This window comes from Crinia signifera, chromosome 1, assembly GCF_055691185.1.
Source record: "Crinia signifera chromosome 1, ASM5569118v1, whole genome shotgun sequence".
In the NCBI taxonomy this organism is placed as follows: domain Eukaryota; kingdom Metazoa; phylum Chordata; class Amphibia; order Anura; family Myobatrachidae; genus Crinia; species Crinia signifera.
The window spans coordinates 152,711,364-152,733,874 of NC_139217.1; the positions used below are offsets into that span (position 1 = coordinate 152,711,364).

Here is a 22,511-nt window from a genome sequence, read left to right on the forward strand (position 1 = left end):
AGGGTTTAGAGGTCAGTTGACCTCTCCTCAAGGGGGGTTCTGTTAGACGCCATCGTTGCTGTCCCTCTGCCTCCAGCAGCGCTGCTGTCAGTGACGCAGCAGGCAGTGGCCATGTTCTCCGGCAGTAGCCGGACGGACAAGTAGGAAGTGCCTGGCCCATTGCTAGGCAACGGCCCGAGCTTCTGTCCTGAGCTGACGGCCGCTCACGTCAGGCAGCGGCTGACATCAAACGCTGCAGGGCGTCGATTTTGAAATATAATGCCGGTGTCTGCTGGGCACAGACGCCGGTTATATTTCTGTGTGCCCCAGTGGTTACTATTGAGTGTTCCTGGTTCCCAGGTTCCTGTCCTGCATCCTGTGTGCTTCCCAGTGCTGTTCCTCAGTCAGCTTGCCCAACTCCTGTGAGCATTTATTATTCTTTCTGGTACTACCTTGTGCATTGTTGCACTTATTGCTTTGTACTTACTTTCACCATCTTGTGTATTTTTACATATTCTATTTATTATTTCCTGGTACCATCTTTTAGCATTGTTGCTATTCCAGGGGGTCCTGTGGAGACTGGCTCCCAGATTCCTCCCAGAGGCCGTAGACTCTAGGGGTATTCTACTCCTTCCCCTGTCTTAGATAGTTCTCCTCTTGCCTTCTCTCCGCCTCAGTGGACCCGTTGTCCCTCAAAAGACCTGGCAGCATCGGGGTTGGAGCAGGCATAACCAGCTCCTTCGAATGCGGCTGTTAAAGGTGAAGCCTAGCACTGCACGCGTCCACCGACCACGGGTAGGGGCAACAGAGTATAGGGTTCCAGCTTGGTGGTATCCCCCTAGAGTCCTAACACTATTGTCAAATTCTGTTTTTAAAAAAGCTTCTAGAATTGGTCCAACATGTACAGAAGGGACATTTAGTTCTATTAGGTGATTTAAAACTGGGGATGGATAACAAACTTGATAAATCACATCCCTCTAGTGATCATCCACAAACCCAATCTCCTTCAGTCACCATGCGACACTTGCTAGCAGAGTTTGATCTCTATGGTGTGGGGTGAGTTTCTTCCCAGCCCGTCAAAGATTATACCTTTTTTCCCTATGTTCATAACTCTTACTAATGTAATATCTTCCTATATGGCTACTAACACTCCTTCGGACACATCACTTCCCACATTTTGCTTTGCCCTCAAAGCAGTGCTTAGAGGGGTAGCTATTCAAATAGGTGCACACCAGTGACGATTATATCCTAGTCAGCAGTCTGACCTTGAACAGCGTCTGCTTCAGGTGGAATCCTTGCATCAGTCTAAGCCCTCTCAATTATTGAAACGTGTATTGATCTCTATCCACAACCAACTCCACAAGTTATTTCTGAGGGTGTGGTATGGGACTCCGACAGTCGGGATCCCTACAGTCATTAGCCCGACGTCGGGATCCCGACTGCCTGGACTCAGACAACATGGTGAGCAGCATTGCGGCTAAATGACTGTCGGGATCCCGACTGGCGGGATCCCGTCCGGCACCCATTTCTGAAAGGTATGCAAGGTGCATACACTAAGGGGGGTATTCTGATTCAATAGGGGGATTGATTGTTTGTGAGTGCACATAGTTTTTCATGCGCATGTGCAGCCGCTCGCACACAGAAGTCCGGGTGGGGGGCGTGGGGCGACAGGCCGGGCAATTTGCATATCAAAATGCCCAGCATTTCATGGGCATTCCCATGAGAATGCTGGGCATTCCCATGAAAAGTGTCCGGTGTCCACCATAGAGGTGTCTCTGATCTGCGAGCGCTGAAGAAATTATTTGATGGTCGCCGAACATCAAATGATTTCTCCCTCGCACCCAAGGCTGCGAATGGATGATTATGCAGGCAGCACTTGGTGGACTCCCAAGGCTACAAAATTTACAGCCTTGAGAGTCAACCAGAATAAGGGCCTACGTTGCAACAGAGGGGGAAATTTACTAAAGGAAATTTGTAAAAAATTGGTGTATTTGTATCCAGAAATACACTTAGTTTTGACATTTACTATCCCGAAAATACGGCAATTCGTATTCGTATTGATAGCACATCAAAACGACTACGAATTGTTGTATTTTCGGGATAGTAAATGTCAAAAATAAGTGTATTTCTGGATACAAATACACCTATTTTTTACAAATCTCCTTTAGTAAATTTCCCCCAGAGGTTCTACTTCCTAGGTAATCAGTCTGGTAAATTCTTGGCACGTAAACTAAGCTAAGAATAGAATAAAGGCCATACAGACTCCATATGGGGACTTGCTCCTTAACTCCTCCTATATTGCTAATCCCTTTGGTAGGCATTACAAAAAATTATATCATCTGAAATCTGACTCCAATACCCCTCAGCACTCCCCCCTCGCTTCTCTCTTCTGTATCCCTCCCCCCCTGTTCCGCAGTTTGTGGAGCTATATATTCTAAATCTTAATAAAAATTATTAATGTAAAACAAGAACCAGTAAAAACTATGGAATTTGCCCCTTTACACAGTGCAATGAGTAGATGCGTTCACACTCAAAAGAGATGGAGCGATGTGACTATATTGAGACTGATAATCTGCAGGTACTGAAGGGAAGCAACTAAACAATGTAGAAGCAAATTCTCCTGATGTATGCAAACATATATTGATCTTCTGAGATGACCAAAACTAGGCTATGTGACCAGACAATCATGGAGGAGATAATGGTTGATTCCGGACCAGAAAAATAAAGAAATAAAGAAAAGGAATATTTTTATAACAATAAATCCCTATTCCAAAACCGGCCCTAGCCTAAATGACACCCTAGGCAAGATTTTGGCTGGTGCCCCCTAGCACCGCGACTAGTTCCACCTCTGACCCTGCTCCCCTTTCCCAGCACCATCAACCCTCATCATAGCAGTCATCATTTTGGTGCTCCTACCCGCAATATTTTAAATAGAAACAGTGCACACATTCGGTGCTCAGCCCAAACAGGGGTGTGTTTTTGCTGGGAAGGGGCATGGCCACACAATAGTACCCCCAATTCAAAGTATGCCACACAGTAGTGCAACTTTATTCACATTATATATTGCGATTGTGTCCCTTATTCACATTACATCACACAGTAGTACCACTTTACCTTATGTACATTACTCCTCACATTATTCACATTATACCCTTAGAAAAAAATCCTGAGAAAATATTGTATTTTAAGCACCTCCATGGCCACACTGCAACCCAGCACAAAGCAGTGTGTGCTGGGCAGAGGAGAAGAGCTGCTGTAGCTGCTGCTGTCACTTAAGGGGAGGGGGCCCAGGCAGAGCCAGATTAAGGTCTAAATGGGCCTGGAGCTGAAAATGATCAAGGGCCTATTATGCGCAATAATAGGGGTTGTGGCCAGCACCTAATAATGTGGGGGGCGTGACCAGTGTTCTGGTTGGGTGGTCTGCTCATGGGTGTGTCTCTATTTTTGTAAATACTTTCAACTAATTATATATGCCTGGAAAAAGCAGGGGGCTGACATAGGAAAAATGCAGGGAGATATCCAAAGGTGCACCCGCAGGATGCCGATGTCCTAACATACTGGCACTCCAGTCAGAATAAAATAGTGTGCCGAGCGTAGCAAGGCACTGTACCCTCTGCTTGGCGAGTGCAGCGAACCCGAAAGGGGGAGCGATCCACAGCCCCCCCTTGTCGGCATTGCGGCGGTCGGGAGTCCGGCGTCGGTATTTCGACCGCCAGCATATCATACCGGACCCCATATATCCCTTAGACAAAACACAATAGTAACCCCTTTATACTGTACACACCCCTTTATACTCTTACACATTATGCCACATGGAATGAGAAAAAAATTCACACTGACTGAGCCAAAATTCACTCTATGGTTCACAGATTGAGTCAAAATTCACGTTATGCCACACAGATTAAGGCAAAAATTCACATTCTGCCATATGGATTGAGCCAAAATACACACTATACGAAACAGATTGAGCAATAATGCACAATATGATTCATAAACGGGCATTGCGCGCCAAAGGTGTGCATTAAAAATTACACCATAATATCCATTACATGTTAAGCCACACACCATAATGTCCATTACGTATTAAGCCAAACACCATAATGCCTATTAAAAATTATGCTACATAAGTGCTGCTTACCTATATGCTCATTGCCAGGGGTTCCATGCTCATTGCCAGAGTTTCCATGGCCATTGCCATGTGGGATTACATGCTCATTGCCAAGGGGGAATACATGCTTGTGGTAACTGAGGGACAGCCGCCGCCAGGCAGAAATGACAGCCATTGACAGCCGGACAGAGAGCAGGGGGCTGCCCGGCTGTATTCAGAGCAATGTAGGTCCCAGCTATTTGATATAATACCTCTTTCACACCAGTAAATACCAGGATTTACCCAGGAATATTGACCCAGGATCATGCAGGGACATTTCCGGATTGGCCCCTTTTACACCAGCCTAGTTCCTGCATTTTCTGGCGTGAGGAGGAGAGAAAACTACCCTCCCCCCTTTAAACCACCAGCTATATCTTCGGAACCAACTGACCCATTTACACGAGGGATTTGAATTATTTTCAAATTAATTTGGTCCTGTGAAACTGGGCTATTTGGTTCCAGAGAAATCTGTCCTCAAACAACATGAACAACCACAAAATTACATTTCAAAAATGAAAAAAAAAAAAAGAAAAATCAGTTTACAAGAAATATCTCTAGAACCAATGAACCCACCTGGACCAGCCTGGTATCAGATTGAAGGCCCAGCAATTTGGGTTAGACTGAGATCAACCTTGAGCTTCTGTGATGCCATTGGAACCAGGTGGGAGTCGGAATTTGTGGGTCTCATGTTATCCTATGGGGGAAACGTTCCAGCTTTGCCTGGCAGTATCTCCGGTTCCCGGGGGGCTAGAGACGCGGGGCTGGGCTCGTTGGAAAGCCCTGACCCTCAGCTACAAAATGGGCCTATTTAGAGAGTGGGCCTGGAGCTGTAGCTCCATCAGGCCCATTGTTAATCCGGCTCTGGGCCCAGGGCCCCCACTGGGCCCTTCCATCAGACTTTGGCCTGGGTAATTTGTACCCCCTACCCCTTTCTCTCTGTACCCCTGATAATACCACACAGTAATGCCCCTTACACATGACACACATTATTAATGTCCTTATAACCATAATGCCCCTTACACATTATGCCAACCTTTATTAATGCCCTTCATACACATAATGACACACATAATGCCCCTTACACATATGTTGCACATTATTAATGCCCTTATACACATGACACACATAATGCCCATTACACATATGTTGCACATTATTAATGCACTTATACACATGACACACATAATGCCTGTTACACATGTCGCACCTTATTAATGCATTTATACATGACAAACATTATGCCCCTTACACATATGCTGAACACTATTGCACAAGCAACCTACCCGCAGATAGCACTCGCACAGCCGCTAACACTGTGACCTCTGCCTCTGCTTGGATACAGATGTTTCCTCATACATTTTGACTTAATAAGCCATGCAGCTCCTGGCCAGTTCTGCTAACATTGGGTGCCTTTTTTGCTGAAAATTCATCTTATTTGCATTGTTATGACCAGCCTTCACAAGGAGCTTCCAATGATTAAAATGATATGTGGCATGCCTATATTCTGTGTGCGACTGTGGCTGTACCTGCATACGGAATGCTATGTTACAGTGATTTCCATGAATACACTATTTCATATGCAGATTCAGCCTCACTCACACACAGAATATAGGCATGCTGCATATCATTTTAATCAGCAGAAGCTGCTGATGCCCCTATGCACTAGGCAATTGCCTAGTTTGCCTATGCCTAAGGCCGTCTCTGCCCTGTTCCCTTTATGTCAAACCTCAAGGGTAGACTGAACAGAAAGCTGTGTGTAGTCTGAGGCTGACCTACAGTTTCAAGGTAGATTATTCCCATATTGGGGACCAGTGGCGGATTTTACCTATGGGCTGCAGGACTGCATTGCCAACCAGTCGTTTAAAACTTTCCATGTGTGGGCATGTTCATGATCCAATGCAGGTGCCTGCCGACCATTCATCAAGCCGGCAGATCCCCTCTGCAGGCAGAAGGATGAATGAACCATTATGCAGTGTGTGAACGATGTGGCAATGATGTGGTATACGGTTTGCCGTCCTTAAACGACCCATCTTTACCTTCAGATCTTTTACTCAATCGCTCTGTGTGTGGACATGATCAGGAGTGTTTGGATTTCAAGGGCAATTGGATAGACATTGGATTGTACATGATATCTATCAGTGTGTGGGCAGCTTCAGGTGTACTGTATATGTTTGTATGGTATATAATCAAATAATATTATGTAAAAAACAACTGGTTTTATGCAGTCCAGTGTGGAACCAGGAATCAGTAACACCCAGTAATGATTCACACCACCAGTGAGCCACCACTAATTGCAGTGGCTTCCCTTTAGAAATACTCAGAGATTGCAGTGGCTTCAAATGGGAAGCACTCGCTTGCCTTTCTGCCAGTTTTAATATTTATCTAGGGAATGCAGCTGATGTATTCCCTAGACACTATGGGAGATGGTTGTCACTGTTCCCCACAATCCAAACTGATAATCGACTTTAAAGTAAAACAAATGACCAGAATATCCATCACATGTTAAAGTTGCACTACTACCCACATATTTTATTAACTCCATTTACATTTACTGACTGGATTAATAAAAGATTCACCCTTAGGAAATAAGTTATATCACCAAAATAATATTTCTGCCCCAAGGTTGTCTATATGATTTTCTTTCCTTTCCTTTAAATATTTAAATACTGCTATTTAGTTACCATTTTTGGAGTTGGATTCATCATCTGAATTCGATATAGGCTCCTCTATTTCTGCAATGTGATAAAGGTCATCAAACTCTCCCCACCGCATCATCCCACTGGAATAAAAAAGGCAGAAATATAAGATTTTAAACTGCAAACTCAATGAAAAGCAAAGAACAGCAGGAATTCAAATGAAACATATGATACTGTGATGTGTGTGTATATATATATATATATATATATATATATATATATATATAGTTTATTTACTGTACTGTTGTGTACAATAATAAGGTTTTATGTAGACTAGAGAAAGAAGATGCACAATAGTCTTCATGAAATAAATGTTTGATAGAGCACACAATTACTCCCAAGCTTTGATACAGTGACCGACTGTGCTTTCTGTATAAATCTGCACAAGCAACAAAATATCATTTGGGCCCCCCCCTCCTCCACCTCTTTCCAAGTTTACAACATTCAACACGCCAGTGGGTGACAGAGAGAGGCAGAGGGAGACAGGGAGAGGCAGAGGGAGACAGGGAAAAACAGTCGGTGACAGGTAGAGGGTGACAGGGGTAGTCCTCAGGCAGGGCCGGCAACAGAAATTTTGGGGCCCTGTACACTGATATTTCTGGGGCCCCCCACGTAATTCCAAACCCACACATTTTGCAATGCAGTGGTACAGAGAGTGCAAGCTAACTTTCCCTTACTATTATGACGCCTCCGGATCCACCATTATCTGCGGCTTCTACTGCTGGGCGATTAACAACAGAACATCTATTGAAAATACAGTATCTGCTTTTTGGGATTCACAGAAGTTCCTATAAAAGTCTCCTGTTGTGACAAGAAGGCACTAGGCAGGGCAGGAGACAGCCACAGCATCGAGTGCGGAGCATATTTCACAATAGGGCCGTACATGCGCAGTAAGGTCCGTGCACAGTGCAGACAGGAGACAGCCTCCGAGCGCTGAGTGGCTGCTGCCTGCTGCACTGTATGCGCGGACGGTCACAGACAGACACTAGTCTCCAATCCACACACACGTCACTCAGCCAGGGGTGGATCCAGGAGAAAATGACAGGGGGCACCATGAGAGGGAGGGGATGGGGGGTGGTGCCAGTGTGCCCGCTCAGAGAGAGAGCGAGAGAGTGGAGGAGAGCAGAGAGAGGGGGGGGGGGGATGGAATTATACATAGACACTGGCCTTTAAATTACACAGGCCCATATTGGCATCAAAAGTGAAGGATGTAGTTGTGCGCTCTGGGAATGGGGTGTGGTCACAGAAAAGGGGGCATGTCCTTGAGTGTAGTATACCACACCATATACCACTTCTACACATTATGCAACAAAATACTAGACCCCATTATACTTGCCCCTTACACATGATACCAAATGAAATGAGCCCAAATTCACATAATGCCACACGGATTGAGCCAAAATTCACATAATGCCACATGGATTGAGCCAAAATGCACAATAAATTTCACAAACATGGACATTGCGCTCCGAAGGTGCGCAACAAAAATTTACATCGTAATGCCCATTACATGTTAAGCCACACACCATAATGTCCATTATGTATTATGCCAATTATAAATCATGCAACATAAATGCTGATTACCTACATGCTTGTTGCCAGGGGTTCCATTTTCATTGCCATGTGGGATTACGTGTTCGTTGCCATCTGGGATTACATGCTCGTTGCCAGGGGTTCCATGCTCGTTATCAGGTGGGATTACATATTTGTTGCCAAGGGGGAATACATGGTCGTTGCCATGTGGGATTACATGACCATTGAAATGGGGGTTACATGGTCATTACTATGGGGGTTATATGGTTGTTGCCATGTAGGAATAAATAAATGCTCATTGCCAAGGGAATATATGCTCCCAGTGAAGTGATGGGCTCGTTGCCAAGGGGTAATATGCTCCCACCACCACCCACGATGTCTGTGTGCAGCCGCGCACCGTCACCTGGTCTCTCCGGCTGCTGAGTGCATGGGCGGATTTAGCAGGGGGGGAGGAAGCACCCGGACACACATTTCTAACACACATCCCCCCCCCTAACACGGACAGCCGCCGCCGGGTCTTCAGTGTAATCTCATGACAGCCGGGCAGACAGAGAGCTGCCGGCTGTATTCACAGTGCTGCATGTTCCGGGCTCCCGGCTATTTCAAATCTCGCGCCACTGCGGCAGCGCAAGATTTAAATAGCCGGGAGCCCGGAACATGCAGCACTGTGAATACAGCCGGCAGCTCTCTGTCTGCCCGGCTGTCATGATATTACAGTGAAGTCCCGGCGGTGGCTGTCCCTGTTAGGGGGAGGGGATGTGTGTTAGAAATGTGTGTCCGGGTGCTTCCCCCCCCCCTGCTAAATCCGCCCATGCACTCAGCAGCCGGAGAGACCAGGTGACGGTGCGCGGCTGCACACAGACACGGGCGGGGGCACAGATTTACTGCACAGTAGACAGTGGGGGTAACACAGCATACAGACGGGCCCCGGCCAGGATCTGGGGCCCTTCAGATTGCTGGGGCCCGTCACACATGTCCCCTTTGACCCCCCCTGTCGCCGGGCCTGTCCTCAGGGGCACTGGTGCATTGCCCCTGCTGCACCAATGGTAGCACCAGCCTGGAGAGACAGTCCAAGTCATGAATATTAGCATTTATGTGGGCTTCCAGTAATGGCACTGATGACTGCAGGAACTCCCTGCCAGTCATCTGGATCAGTGGAGACATGGCAATTCATTTTTGGGGGCACACTACCTGCCACTGAGCAAATTGAGAACCATATTTCGACCGAAAGTTGGAACATTACTATGGGGACATACTTTTGTAATAGATCACTGTTCAATTACTGTTCAATTACTGAAAGGGGTTAAGTGAGCTGTATGTGAAAGTAACTGCGACATTCATACAGTATGTGATTGTTCACAGATACTGGGGAAAAGAGGGATGATTGCGAGAGACACGGACAGGTCCTTAGCAAAACTCAGGTGTGATGTATGTGCCCCATAACCAGTCCAGAAGTTGGGTATGGGATGCTGTTTGTGCATGTGTATGTGAAAAGTGATTACTCCTTTGAGTACCAAGTGAATTTGCCAAATTGGTGTGAACATTGCCAAGCAAACATTTGTATTCACCATAATGACCTGTAATAATTCCTTATATAGGAAGTATAATCTTTTTTTTTTTTTACAAAACTTTTTTTATTTGAATTTATATAACAAATATGAGCGACGCTGGCATTTTTTTGTGGATATTTTGAACGTCTCAAAGAGATGTTGGCACTCAAAGGGGTAATGAAATTTGAAACACCACGCAGATATCATATTATTATTATTATTATAACTTATTTAAGTCGACATAGACACAAAAAAAACATGAACTCATGTCAACCTTTTTCATGTTGACCTTTTCCATGTTGACCTAATGGCGTGTGTCGATATAAAGCATGTCGACCTATTTCATGACCTAGTGACTGTTGACCTATAGTGGTCCACCTAATGACCCATACCCATGGTTAGCATTTCTGCCTCACAGCGCTGAGGTCATGGGGTCGATTCCCGCCATGGCTCTAACTGTGCAGAGTTTGTATATTTTCCCCGTAATTGCGTGGGTTTACTCCGGGTACTCCGGTTTCCTTCCACAATCCAAAAATATACTGGTAGGCTAATTGGCTCCCAACAAAATGAACGCTAGAATGTCTGTGTGAGTGTACATGTGGTAGGGAAAATAGATTGTAAGCTCCACTGGGGCAGGGACTGATGTGAATGTTTGAATATTCTCTGTAAAGCGCTGAGTAATATGTATGCGCTATATAAGAAACTGCTAATAAATAAAAATAAAAAAAATACCCCATCAGACACCTATCAAACAGCAGAGCTGTGCTTTCACCAATCATACAATACCTTTTTGCTATGCTTGATCCAATGACCTCTGGAAGTTGGATCGATTCTGAGGAAATACATTTTTCATCTTGAATTTGGAATCGGATAGGCCGCTGAACTCCCCAGAATATCTCACTAAGTCCAGATAAAACAATCTGTCCACGGTCATTCTATAATGAGATACAGTATGCACATAAGATTTGGGTAACGCTTGCAATGACCCTACATGACTACAATGATTATTTAAAAAAAAAAACAATTAAAGAACATTTTAATTATATCACCAAGGAAGACAAGTCATAGAATGTATTACAGGTCTAGTACACACTGGAGGCTATTCTGGTTGACAAGCAGCGCTGTGAAGTTTGCAGCGCTGCATGTCATTTTTTGCCCGCCCGCTGCTCACAAAAGACGGCACCTCCTTCGCAGGCCGAATTTGGCCGCACAGCTGCGAATGGATGTTTTACATTATCAGCCATTCGCAGCCCAGGGGGAAACACCCACATCATTTGATGGTCGCCGACCATCGAATAATGTGGAGGGTACACGCAAAATGAAGTCAGTTGCCTGCCTCTGGCACCCACATCACAGGGTGATCTCCAGGCATTTTCATGGAAACTGCCATTGACATGCGAGCGCACAAACCAGAATAACCCCCACTGAAACAGTTGTATAAAAGAGCAATGCTACCTCTCACATACAAAACAAATAAAACAGTGTGTGGCTCTGTAGAGTCAATACAGAGTACTGAATACATAGTTTAAATGAGAATTTATAACAACACAAGTTAAATAAAATATTTTGTATTAACGCTAAAAGAAAAAGAATGGTAAACCTAAAAACAATTCCATTTCATTATTCAAATGTACACAAACCCTTAACTATGCTTACTGGCTATGAGAGATTAGTTAGAACCTAACAATTCATTACAAATTACAATGCAACATAACAAAGGCCCTACACAGATACAGACAATAACTGTTTAATAGGTTATCAATTTATTGATAACTGAATTAGTATAAGAGCAAAGTATAATGGCAAGAAAGTGCTGAAAGTCGATAAGAAGCATACTAATAAATCTGAAAAAGAACATTCGTTCTGGTATCTATCAAAATGGTTTCCACTGGATTATGGTTCAGTAGAAATAGATAGAAGTCTGGGCAAACTTTAATAATACATGTATTTGCTAATTATTATTATTACAGGTCGAGTATCCCGTATCCGAATATCCGTTATCCGAATTATTCCGAAATACGGACATTCCAGAAAGTGAAAAAAAAAATTTTTTTTGCTAAAAACTCACTGGGGACATTTGTAACAGCATCACTGGGGACATGATATGTAATTGGCACTATATATGTGCAAGACAATGATTGCTTGGCATTCAAATTCAATATCTGAGATAGTACACACATTTTGTTTCACGTTTTGAAACCTTGTTTTTTGAACAATTAAAATATATGTGTGTGTATTTTATGTGGTAATAAAATATATTTGTGTGTATATTATGTGTTTATACAGCATAAATGCAAGATACTTCAAAATACATCATTGAAATATTAAAATATTCCGAAATACGGAATAATCCGTTATCCAAAATTCTCCTGGTCCCGAGCATTTTGGATAAGGGATACTCAACCTGTATTAGTATTATTATTATAAAAACTTCCAGCGGCAAAACATGCCCTCTCTTTATACTGGGCCACAGTTTGAGCTCACTAAAATACTCCCCAAGGACCTAACTTTGGGCTAGATGCACTAAGCTTCAAAAGTAATAAAATGGAGAGGGATAAATAGCCAGCCAATCAGCTCTCCATTTTATGCACCAGCAGAGAGGTATCATATATTATATATACGGCAGTAGATGCACCAGTAGACTGGTATTATTTATACGGCAGTAGTTGCACCAGTAGACTGTTATTATTTATACGGCAGTACAGTAGATGCACCATCAGAGAGGTATTATATATATTTATACGGCAGTAGATGCACCAGCAGAGAGGATTATTTATATATGGCAGTAGATTCACCAGTAGACTGGTATTATTTATATGGCAGTACAGTAGATGCACCATCAGAGAGGTATTATATATACGGCAGTAGATGCACCAGCATCATTCTGATTGACCCGCAAAGCTGCAAAATTCACAGCTTTGTGGGTCATCTAAATGCCATCCGCTGTCTGAACAACCGTCCGTCCCCTGCACGCCGATTTCTCAGTACACATGAGAATGGATGTTTAGCATATTTATTCAGTGCCCCCTCCCCCCCCACACCAGTAAAGTGAAGACCGGCCAACACTCACTCATCCCTTAGCTTGCCGCTGCCGGGTCTATGGCCAGGACCTGCAGATCTGCTTGTCTGCGGTCCCAGCGCTCCTCCTGCTAGGCTTCTGCTAATGAAAAATGCCACATACAAAATAGCTGCACCCTTAAAGCAGACCATTTTTAAGGATGCTAGAGGAGGCTGCCTATCTAGCATCCTCAAAAACGGTCTGTTGTAAGGGGCGGACATTTTGTGAGGGCCATTTTACATTAGCAGCTGCCTAGCAGGAGGAGTACCGGGACCACAGACAAGCAGATCTGCAGGGCCCGGCAGGTGGCAGCAGTGCAACGATAGCACCCACAGCCCCCCAGCGTCCACACTTACTTAGCACCTCCCTGACGGTCTGCGGGGCTATTGTTGCACCACTGCATACAGTAACCAGCAGAAGTAGGGACACGGGCTTAACCAGGTGTTGGGGAGTCTGCAAATGGCAGTAGCTGCAGGATTCAATGCGATGCTGTCTGATATTAGTACATCGGGCATCATCACATCCCATGTAGAAACCTATGGAGGATGAACTGCTGGCGGGGCAGGTGGGATCGCAGCAGGTATAGGAGATTCCCGATGTGGACCCGTCGTCATACATTTTGGAGGTATTTAATATTTGCGACTAACCCCCAAAAATAGGTATATTCAGGGAATTAGACACAAATATAACATGATAAATGGGCCCCTTTGTCTCCTCCCTGGGTTACATAGGGTTATCTACTCAGAAGCTAGATGCCATGGTGCCACACACACACACTAGATGCCATGGTGCCACACATACAGCAGGGTACAATCAGGAGGCAATGGCTAAATGGGACAGAACTATAGCTCTGTCCACTTTGGTGCTGATGCAGAACCTCTTTTGCTGCAGTCATGTGTAACCTTCCCCTCCCTGCAGCCTACCCTGAGTCCCCCCACTAGTGCCTAAACCTCCTTTCCACATCCGCATGCTAGCTAGCCCTGCGTACTTACCAATTGAGATTCCTGCTGGCAGTATTCCAGCATTGGAATTCTGATATACTGTATTCAGAGTTTCAGTGCTGCACTTGTGAGGGCAGCCGGGATGCTGGCATCAGTATACTGGTAACCACATCCCATCACACCACCTGCAACAACATGCAGGCATTTCAGGTCCAGGCCCATGTGCAGGCCCAGTGACAGGGGGTGCAAAGGTCCTGGGCCCCAAGAATCAGAGGGGTCCGTGGTCCAGAGAAACATAAAATGGGGCAGCATTACCTACATATACATACTGAGTGTGCTAGACGCATATCCATCATCGCTCAGTTAGACATAAAATCTCAAATGGTCTGAAACATGTACACAGTTAAGGAAGACTTAACCCCCCGGCCTCCATCACCTGGACTATGTAAGTCATTATGCTGCATCCGTGGCTCCAGCCCTTCCCTTCTGTTCTGGCCACCGCAGTCACCTAAGAAGAGCAGGACTGCACCAGGAGGCACAATCCGCAGCAGTTGCCGAATCTGTTGCCTGGCACCATTTCCACCCATGAGAAGGCTGACACTCACTGGCATCAGCCTGTGTCATCAGAGATACAGTGTATTAACTCCTTTAGAGGTACCCCTGAGAATTTTCTATGCTCCAGTGCCCAGCCTGGCAAACCCAGAAAATTCTCGGGATTGCCACTGTCTGCGCTGCCCTGGATCCTCCACCCACCGGCCTAACATCACGCCGCACACAGCCAGGTTGCCAGGAACAGGGCTGGGCATCGGCTGATGTAGTGCTCAGCGGCACTGCCCGGCCCCAGGGAGACACAGTGGTGGGTTTTTTAGGTAGCACTCCCTAAAAAAACCTCGCCAGGTGGGGGGGGGGGGGGGGGGGGGGGGCGCTCCATAAAAAAAAAACACCACTGAAGGGGTTAACTGCCAGTATATTTTTACTACTATATTCCATTCTAATAAAATCTCTCTCTCCTCCTCCTCCCGTCTCTCTCTCTCTCTCTCTCTCTATCTCTATCTCTCTCTCTTTCTCCCTCCTCCTCCCCCCTCTCTGTGAGGGTAATTCAACTAGCCCCACAGATCTAAACATCATTGACTTCTGGAGATCCGCACATGCGCGCACATGCTAGTAAACATGCATGACCACAGTTTAAATAGTGATGGCGGGAGGTGATGTGAAGTAATGATGATGGCGACGGGGCAGGGACTGAGCATTTGTGGGAGCAGTCTGGACAATGCAGACTTGTTCAGACCATTCTGGGGCGAGAGAAGGGGAGGGGCTGCAGCAGTTGTGTATTACCACACACAGCCGCTGCACCCACAAACATGGCCGGCCTGTTGTCTCTCTCAATCTCTCTCCCTCTCTCCTCTCTCGCCATTACACTCTATATCTCCCTCTATCTCCCCCCTCTCATTCTATCACTCTCTATCACAAATATTAGCTATTGTCATCTGAAGATGGCACTACAGTAGCTAATGGGAACAAACCGGGGGTCTGTGGGGCTATTGTAATGCCACTGCCACCGTCGCCTGCCGTGATCTCACCTGCCGCCTCTGTGGCCGGTGGCTGGAGCCTGGGACTCCCTTCTGCCTTCTGCCTCTAACTCCAAAAGCCGCTGTAGCAGCTGTACCTCTGTGGTCCCGGCTCCCCTGTCTGCTCCTGGCTACTACAGCTTCTAATCTAAATGGACCATCACAAAATGTCCGCCCCCATACAGCAGAAAACTGTCATTGGACACTGTAAACATTGGACACTGTAGTAGCCAGGAACGGACAGGGGAGCCGGGACCACAGAGGTACAGCTGTACTGCTACAGCGGCTTTTGGAGTGTGTGGGGGATGTTAACTTTGCTGTGGGGGGAGGTGCTGAAATTTCGGCGGGGAACTCAAAATTTTTAGTTACGCTACTGCATATCACCAGGGCCGGCGCCACCACTAGGCAGCATTAGGCATTTGCCTAGGGCGCCGGCCACTGGAGGGCGGAAGAAAGGAGCAGGAGGTCCCCCCCATGGAGGTGAGCAACGCTCCCCCCCCCCGAGCGATGCTGTGGGGCCTGTCTAGCATCACCCGGCACCATCCCCCCTGATGGAGCGGATGTGCGCCGGGCCTAGATGGAGGTGAGCGTCGATCTCCTCCCCCCCCCTCCCCTCCCCACCCTGTGGAGCAATGCCCGGGCTTTACAGCACCTCACCCAGCACCGTCTGTCCCCTCCCCGCATGGAGTGACGGCCGCAAACCCCCCCCCCGCACGGAGCGATGGCCGCACACACACACACACACACACACACCCCCCCCCGTGCACGGGGCGACGGCCACATTCTCCCCCCCCCCCCCAGCCGCACAGAGCGACGGCCACATTCTCCCCCCCCCCCCCAGCCGCACGGAGCGACGGCGAGCGCCAGGTGGGTGAGCACCAGGGCACCCCCCACCCCGCCTGGTGCGCTCCGGTGCCATGCATATCACCTGCATATAAATTGCCCCACTTCTCAAACCATGCACGGCTTAGTACTGACGAACAGGCCTTTACATACTGTGACTTACGCTACAAAAAATGATGTATACAAAAAAGGATCACTTACCTGGTGGTATGTTATCTGTAGGTTCTTTTGGTCCTTATAATAACAATTATAGGATTTCAGAAGTGATTGTAGCTGGCCTCTAAAGTAAGAAAAAATGACACTGTTTAGATGTATTGCATGTGAACGCAGCAGACTTCATAGACACAATTTCTACCATTTCATACAGCTGTATAGTGAGGAGGCTTTTACGGAAAGGCCAGCGCCACGTGTTCTGATTCTACTCAGTTGTGTCATAATGACAAATCCACTTTTAAACTTGGTTAGTTCCTTTTGTAAATCCATTTTGCTATCAAATTATATAATAAACAAATATTAATAAGGGGCCTGAGGCAGTATATTGCATAGGCCATGTAGGTTTTAATCCAAGTTGCATTTTCTGAAATGTTAATGCACAGAGGGTAGTGAGCCATAGTGAGCTGAAAAGGGACTCATAGTGGTGGGGGGCTGCCTTACATATACATCTACTGTGAATATTTCAGAGTGATTAAGGGGTATTGCTTAGTATATCTCAGGGTTGCCTACCCTCCCGGTATGGCCGTGTTGGTCAAATGATGTGAATCACGTTATTTAGCCCTGCCCACCACATTGCAATGCCTGAAATAACGGCATTGCTCGGCGGGGGGAGCAGGCCACAAAGACGCGATAATGGTGGTCACACCCCCAACAAGTTCCATCAGTGGCCCCGCCCCTTTTTCATCCCATCAGTGGCCACTTCCCCCCTGCTACACTGAACTGTACCCGGAGAAGGCAGACAGAAGGTAGGCAACCCTGCTCTATCTATCTATCTATCTATCTCTCTCTCTCTCTCTATCTCAGTGGCAAACGCAGGATTTTCAGAAGGGGGTTTCCAGAGGGGCGGAGCAAAGCACGGAGATGGACACTTAGGTGACCCAGTATATGCCGGGTCAGTTAAAGTAGTATTATAGATAAACCAAATGTATATTAATAATAATAATAATAAATATATATACACACACACACATATATATATATATATATATATATATATATATATATATATATATATATATATATATATATATATATATATATATATATATATACCATATATACTCGAGTATAAGCCTCTGAAAAAGCCCCCCTCGGCTTATACTCGAGTGAGGGTCCCACTTGAGTCAATAAGGTTTCCCAGTTTTTTTGTTGTAAAATTAGGTGCCTCGGCTTATATTCGGGTCAACTTATACTCGAGTATATAAGGTACATATATATATATATACATACAGGGGCATCAACAGCAGTGTAGACCCCTGGACATAGCAATGTATTGGGGCACCTACCGATCCTCCAGCGGTAGGTGTGGGGGAAGCTTTGATGTCCCCCGGGTGGTAGGGGGTATTATATCAACCGCTCATCATGTAGGGCCTGGATCAGTAATTTCCACTAATTACCCCTTTACTGCACAGATGGTGGGAGAAGGGGGCATTGGGTTGAATGAAGGGGCCCTGATACATAACTTCCAGGGTGGTAGAGGATGTTTAATATGCAGTGGAGGGGTATATAGTGGAGTGGGCTTATTATACATAATTTTCTGGTGGGAGGACAGCTTGCTTGACTGCAGATATCTCCAGTTCCCAGAAATAGATTTCTTAGATTTTAATGGAATTAAACACTAGAGGATCCCACCTACCAAATGGTATTGGGGACTAGGGGATCACAGTTCAGGAGGCAGAGCAATCTGTCAACAAGGATATAAAACTACATACCAGGTGTGTGGAGCTGGAGCAGTAACCAGCTGCTGGAAGGCTGATATCTCTGGTTCTGAGAACAGTAGAGACAATCTACAAATATACCCTCAGAAAAACTCTAAGTCAGACAGAACCTGAAATATCTGACTGGGAAGAGCAATTAACAGGCTTGGATGGGGACCACTGCTTTGAAGACAGATATCTCCGGTTCCCAAGGGCCGATTTTAAAAATTCTTGTACCCATGGAAAGAGGGGACCCTCAGATTTCAGCCTAAGGCCCTTAGACTCCTGGGGGGTTTCTGGGTACTCAGAAACCCCCCCTGCGTGCGCTACTGAATTATCTCCACACTGTGTGGTGCTAGAATCTTCTCAGTAGCTGTGGCATTCCCCCTTTAAGCCATCCAATACCAGTTGAACTTACTGTACATTAGTCCCCTTTTTGCTGACATTAGCTAAATGTGGGGACAGGGTGGGAGAGACAGGGGAGCGTTTTACCTCAGTGGAATTGTAAGCTTAAACCAGACTGCAACTTCCATGCCAGCATAGGTCCCAGGTAATACTTAAAAGAGGAGCACATTCATTCAGATTGATAAGCATAGTAACTTGCTGACTACATCACCATTTGACTACAGATGGTACCCAGATGGTATCAAGCAAATCCTTTTGTTTTCATGCAGATTCTTAAGGTTTATATAAGTGTACTACTAAGTGTACTGTTTTACACTATGAGAAGCTGATTTTTATGTTTTTAAGGGTACTGCCAAGAAATTGGGCTGTTCTTAGCTGTAGAAGAAAAGAATGGTGTACTACTACATTTCTCCACCTATTCATACTGGCCTGGAGAGGCCAGATAAGGGTATGAAGGGTTAATGCATATAATTATACTGTCATTCTGATCCACAATACAGACATCAGGATATGTATGAAGATTGTTTATTTATGTTGTTGAGGTTTCCACGACTACAGTAACATCTAGTGGGAGGAACCTCACCTGGGGCTAGATGCATCAAACTTCAAAACGTGATACAGTGAAGAGTGAAAAAAAACCCCAACCCAATCAGCCCCTAACTGCCATTTTGCAAACCCAGCCTGTAACATAACAGAATGGAGCTGGACGTAGATACGTCAGATTGTTGAATTGTTCTTCTTATCCTAATGGTAAGCAGGTGGTGACTATTGCTGGGGACTTAGCTATTGAAGCGCGGGGACCTATACTTTATCATATACAAATAGCCAGAGATTAAAACATTACAATTTCAGAGAGGATCATCTTATAAACTTCCAAAGAAAAACGAGATACAGTACAGTACATTTTATATTAAGCTCCATATTGCAGCTGAAAAAAATGTATATACATTTTATTTGCTGATATTTCTTTATATGTATTATTACTGCATTTGTTCTATCATAACTGTGTATTAAATGGCTTATGTTGCTAAATTTGTGCCATTTAAGGTTTTATATTGCAATGTTATCCCAGATTTTCTTTAAAAACATCAACAAAGCATCAAACACTCATTTCACACCAGTAATCTATGCTATACACACTATTCTAGGCTCCACATATGCTTATACTGTACGTCATAATTAAAGAAGAGGATTGATTTATTTGTATTTGGTTTGCTTGAATTATATTTATATGCATTTGGTATAATTAGCTATTCAGATGCTTTAAGCCAATTAGGTAGTTATTATGTGTACCACATAGCCATTAAATGAAATGTGTATAGTTTATGTACAGTGATTTTTATCTTTTCTATCAGTAAAGCCGTGTACACACGGCTGCGATAGGATCTGATATTGCCAGTGATGGGAGTGTGCCCCAGCGATAAATTGCCGTTTTCAGCCCTGTTCTAATCTCTGGCCGCAGGAGCACCGCCGGCAGAGGTCTATTTTCATCAGCGACCAGTAGAGCACGCAGGGGGGTTTCTGAGTACCCAGAAACACCCCCCCCAGGAGTCTAAGGGCCCTAGGCTGAAAGCTGAGGGTCCCCTCTTTCCATGGGTACAAGAATTTAAAAAATCGGCCCTTGGGAACCGGAGATATCTGACTTCAAAGCAGTGGTCCCCATCCAAGCATGTTAATTGCTCTTCCCAGTCAGATATTTCAGGTTCTTCTGTCTGACTTTTATGGACACCAGTAGCTTGTCTCTACTGTTCCCAGAACCAGAGATATCAGCCTTCCAGCAGCTGGTTACTGCTCCAGCTCCACACACCTTGTATGTAGTTTTATATGCTCATTGGCAGATTGCTCTGCCTCCTGAACTCAGATCCCCTAGTCCAGCGGTTCTCAAACTGTGGGTTCTGACCCCAAAGTGGGTCCCGACCTTCTCAGCATGGGGTCACAACTCCATTTTGCTGACCATCAGGCTGATGACTATTCTAATCATAGTCAGTGATTCAAGGAGTCTGAAAAATCTGTTGTGCTGTCTGCTGACCACACATGTGATGTGATGGCCTTCTGCAGTCACTTGCTGGGGTCCCGTAATTATTTTTATTGTCTGATGGGGTCCCAGAGCAAAATAGTTTGAGGACCCCTGCCCTAGTCCCCAGTACCATTTGGTACAGTAGGTGGGATTCTCTAGTTTTGAATTCCATTAAAATCTAAGAAATCTATTTCCGGGAACTGGAGATATCTGCAGTCAAGCAAGCTGTCCTCCCACCAGAAAATTATGAATAATAAGCCCACTCCACTATACACCCCTCCTCTGCATATTAAACATCATCTACCACCCTGGAAGTTATGTATCAGGACCCCTTCATTCAGCCCAATGCCCCCTTCTCCCACCCCATCTCCCACCATCTGTGCAGTAAAGGGGTAATTAGTGGAAATGACTGATCCAGGCCCTACATGCTGAGCGGTTGATATACCCCCTACCACCCGCGGGACATCAAAGCTTCCCCCACCCCTACCGCTGGAGGATCGGTAGGGGGCCCCAATACATTGTTATGCCCAGGGGCCTACACTGCTGTTGATGCCCCTGTATGTATATATATATATATATATATATATATATATATATATATATATATATATATATATATATATATATATATATATATATATATGTATTTATTTATTATTATTATTTATATACATTTGGTCTATCTATAATACTTTAACTGACCCGGCATATACTGGGTCACCTAAGTGTCCATCTCCGTGCTTTGCTCCACCCCTCTGGAAACCCCCTTCTGAAAATCCTGCGTTTGCCCCTGGCGACCATCTCTGACTGATCATACTGTACTCTATAACCGGGCCTGGGTAAAGCTGCCCCTCCCTATCTCTATTACAGACAGCTGCACTTTGGGCAGGGAGAGGGAGGGAAAGGGAAAAAAACTTGTGGTACTGATGACTTATCAAAGATATCATAAAGCTATAGAAACGTTAATAGGGAAATTATTATATCTCCCCTTCTGCTACCCACTGCAGCTGCCTTCAGTTAACTATTGCAGGTTGAAATTAAAGAAGAAGCATCTGGGTATAAACTGCTCTGGGTACAGAGTAGGAAGATTTTTGTAGATTCCAATAAACTGGTCTGCACAATGTTTCCACAATATGGAAAATATACATTTAATAAAAACAAATAAGGAGTGTACAAGATAAAAAATATACAATTATAGAATATATCTGAAATACTTATAAAAAGATAAACTAAAATAAAAAGATTGGCATGCAATATGGATGGTTATATGAAGCGATGAGGTACTGTATATGGTTTGGAAGAGATGAGTGAGGGTTCCAGTTTCTCTTATAAGTACCTTTAATCATAAAGTTAAAATAAGTCCACTGGATGCAGCCACCCAGTGTATGCTGCAAAGGTCCGGCACATAATTAGTGCAACAATGGGCTCCCAATTATATTAAGGTTATCACTTTTTGCTGCAAGCAACAAAGAATTACAGGTGTGTGTGGTTAATAATTGGAATAATATATTGACTGTAATGGATTGTATTGGTAGGGACCAGCAGTTCCAAACTTGTTTATGCAACCTGAATATGTGGAAAAGAATTCAAAATTCTTAATATGTATTTTGGTATTCCATTTGGTGAGATGTGATCAGTGAATATCATCTCCTGAGATACTGCTATGCAAATAGAAAAGGGTATGGATCATTGAATAGACAGCAACTAGGTTGATAAGCATTAGGTCAACACCACTAGGTCGACTCTATCTCTCCATATTAAGATAATCAGAAAAATTATTCTGGTGCAGGAATCCTTTATATTAAATATATAGATTTGTTACACTACAAAAAATATATTTGCTCTACTTGATAAATTCCAGTTT

At 44.9% G+C, this 22,511-nt stretch overlaps 1 protein-coding gene across 1 annotated transcript in view; it reads right to left on the reverse strand.

Annotated features, from left to right (window-relative positions):
- Positions 1-22,511, reverse strand: part of RASSF6 (Ras association domain family member 6) — a 49,463-nt gene that overhangs the window by 17,985 nt on the left and 8,967 nt on the right. The window contains exons 3-5 of the mRNA XM_083174751.1: positions 16,517-16,595; positions 10,692-10,840; positions 6,808-6,905 (exon numbers count right to left, since the gene is read on the reverse strand). Coding sequence (XP_083030877.1) covers positions 6,808-6,905; positions 10,692-10,840; positions 16,517-16,595 — 326 coding nt within the window. The remainder of the gene's footprint in view (positions 1-6,807; positions 6,906-10,691; positions 10,841-16,516; positions 16,596-22,511) is intronic.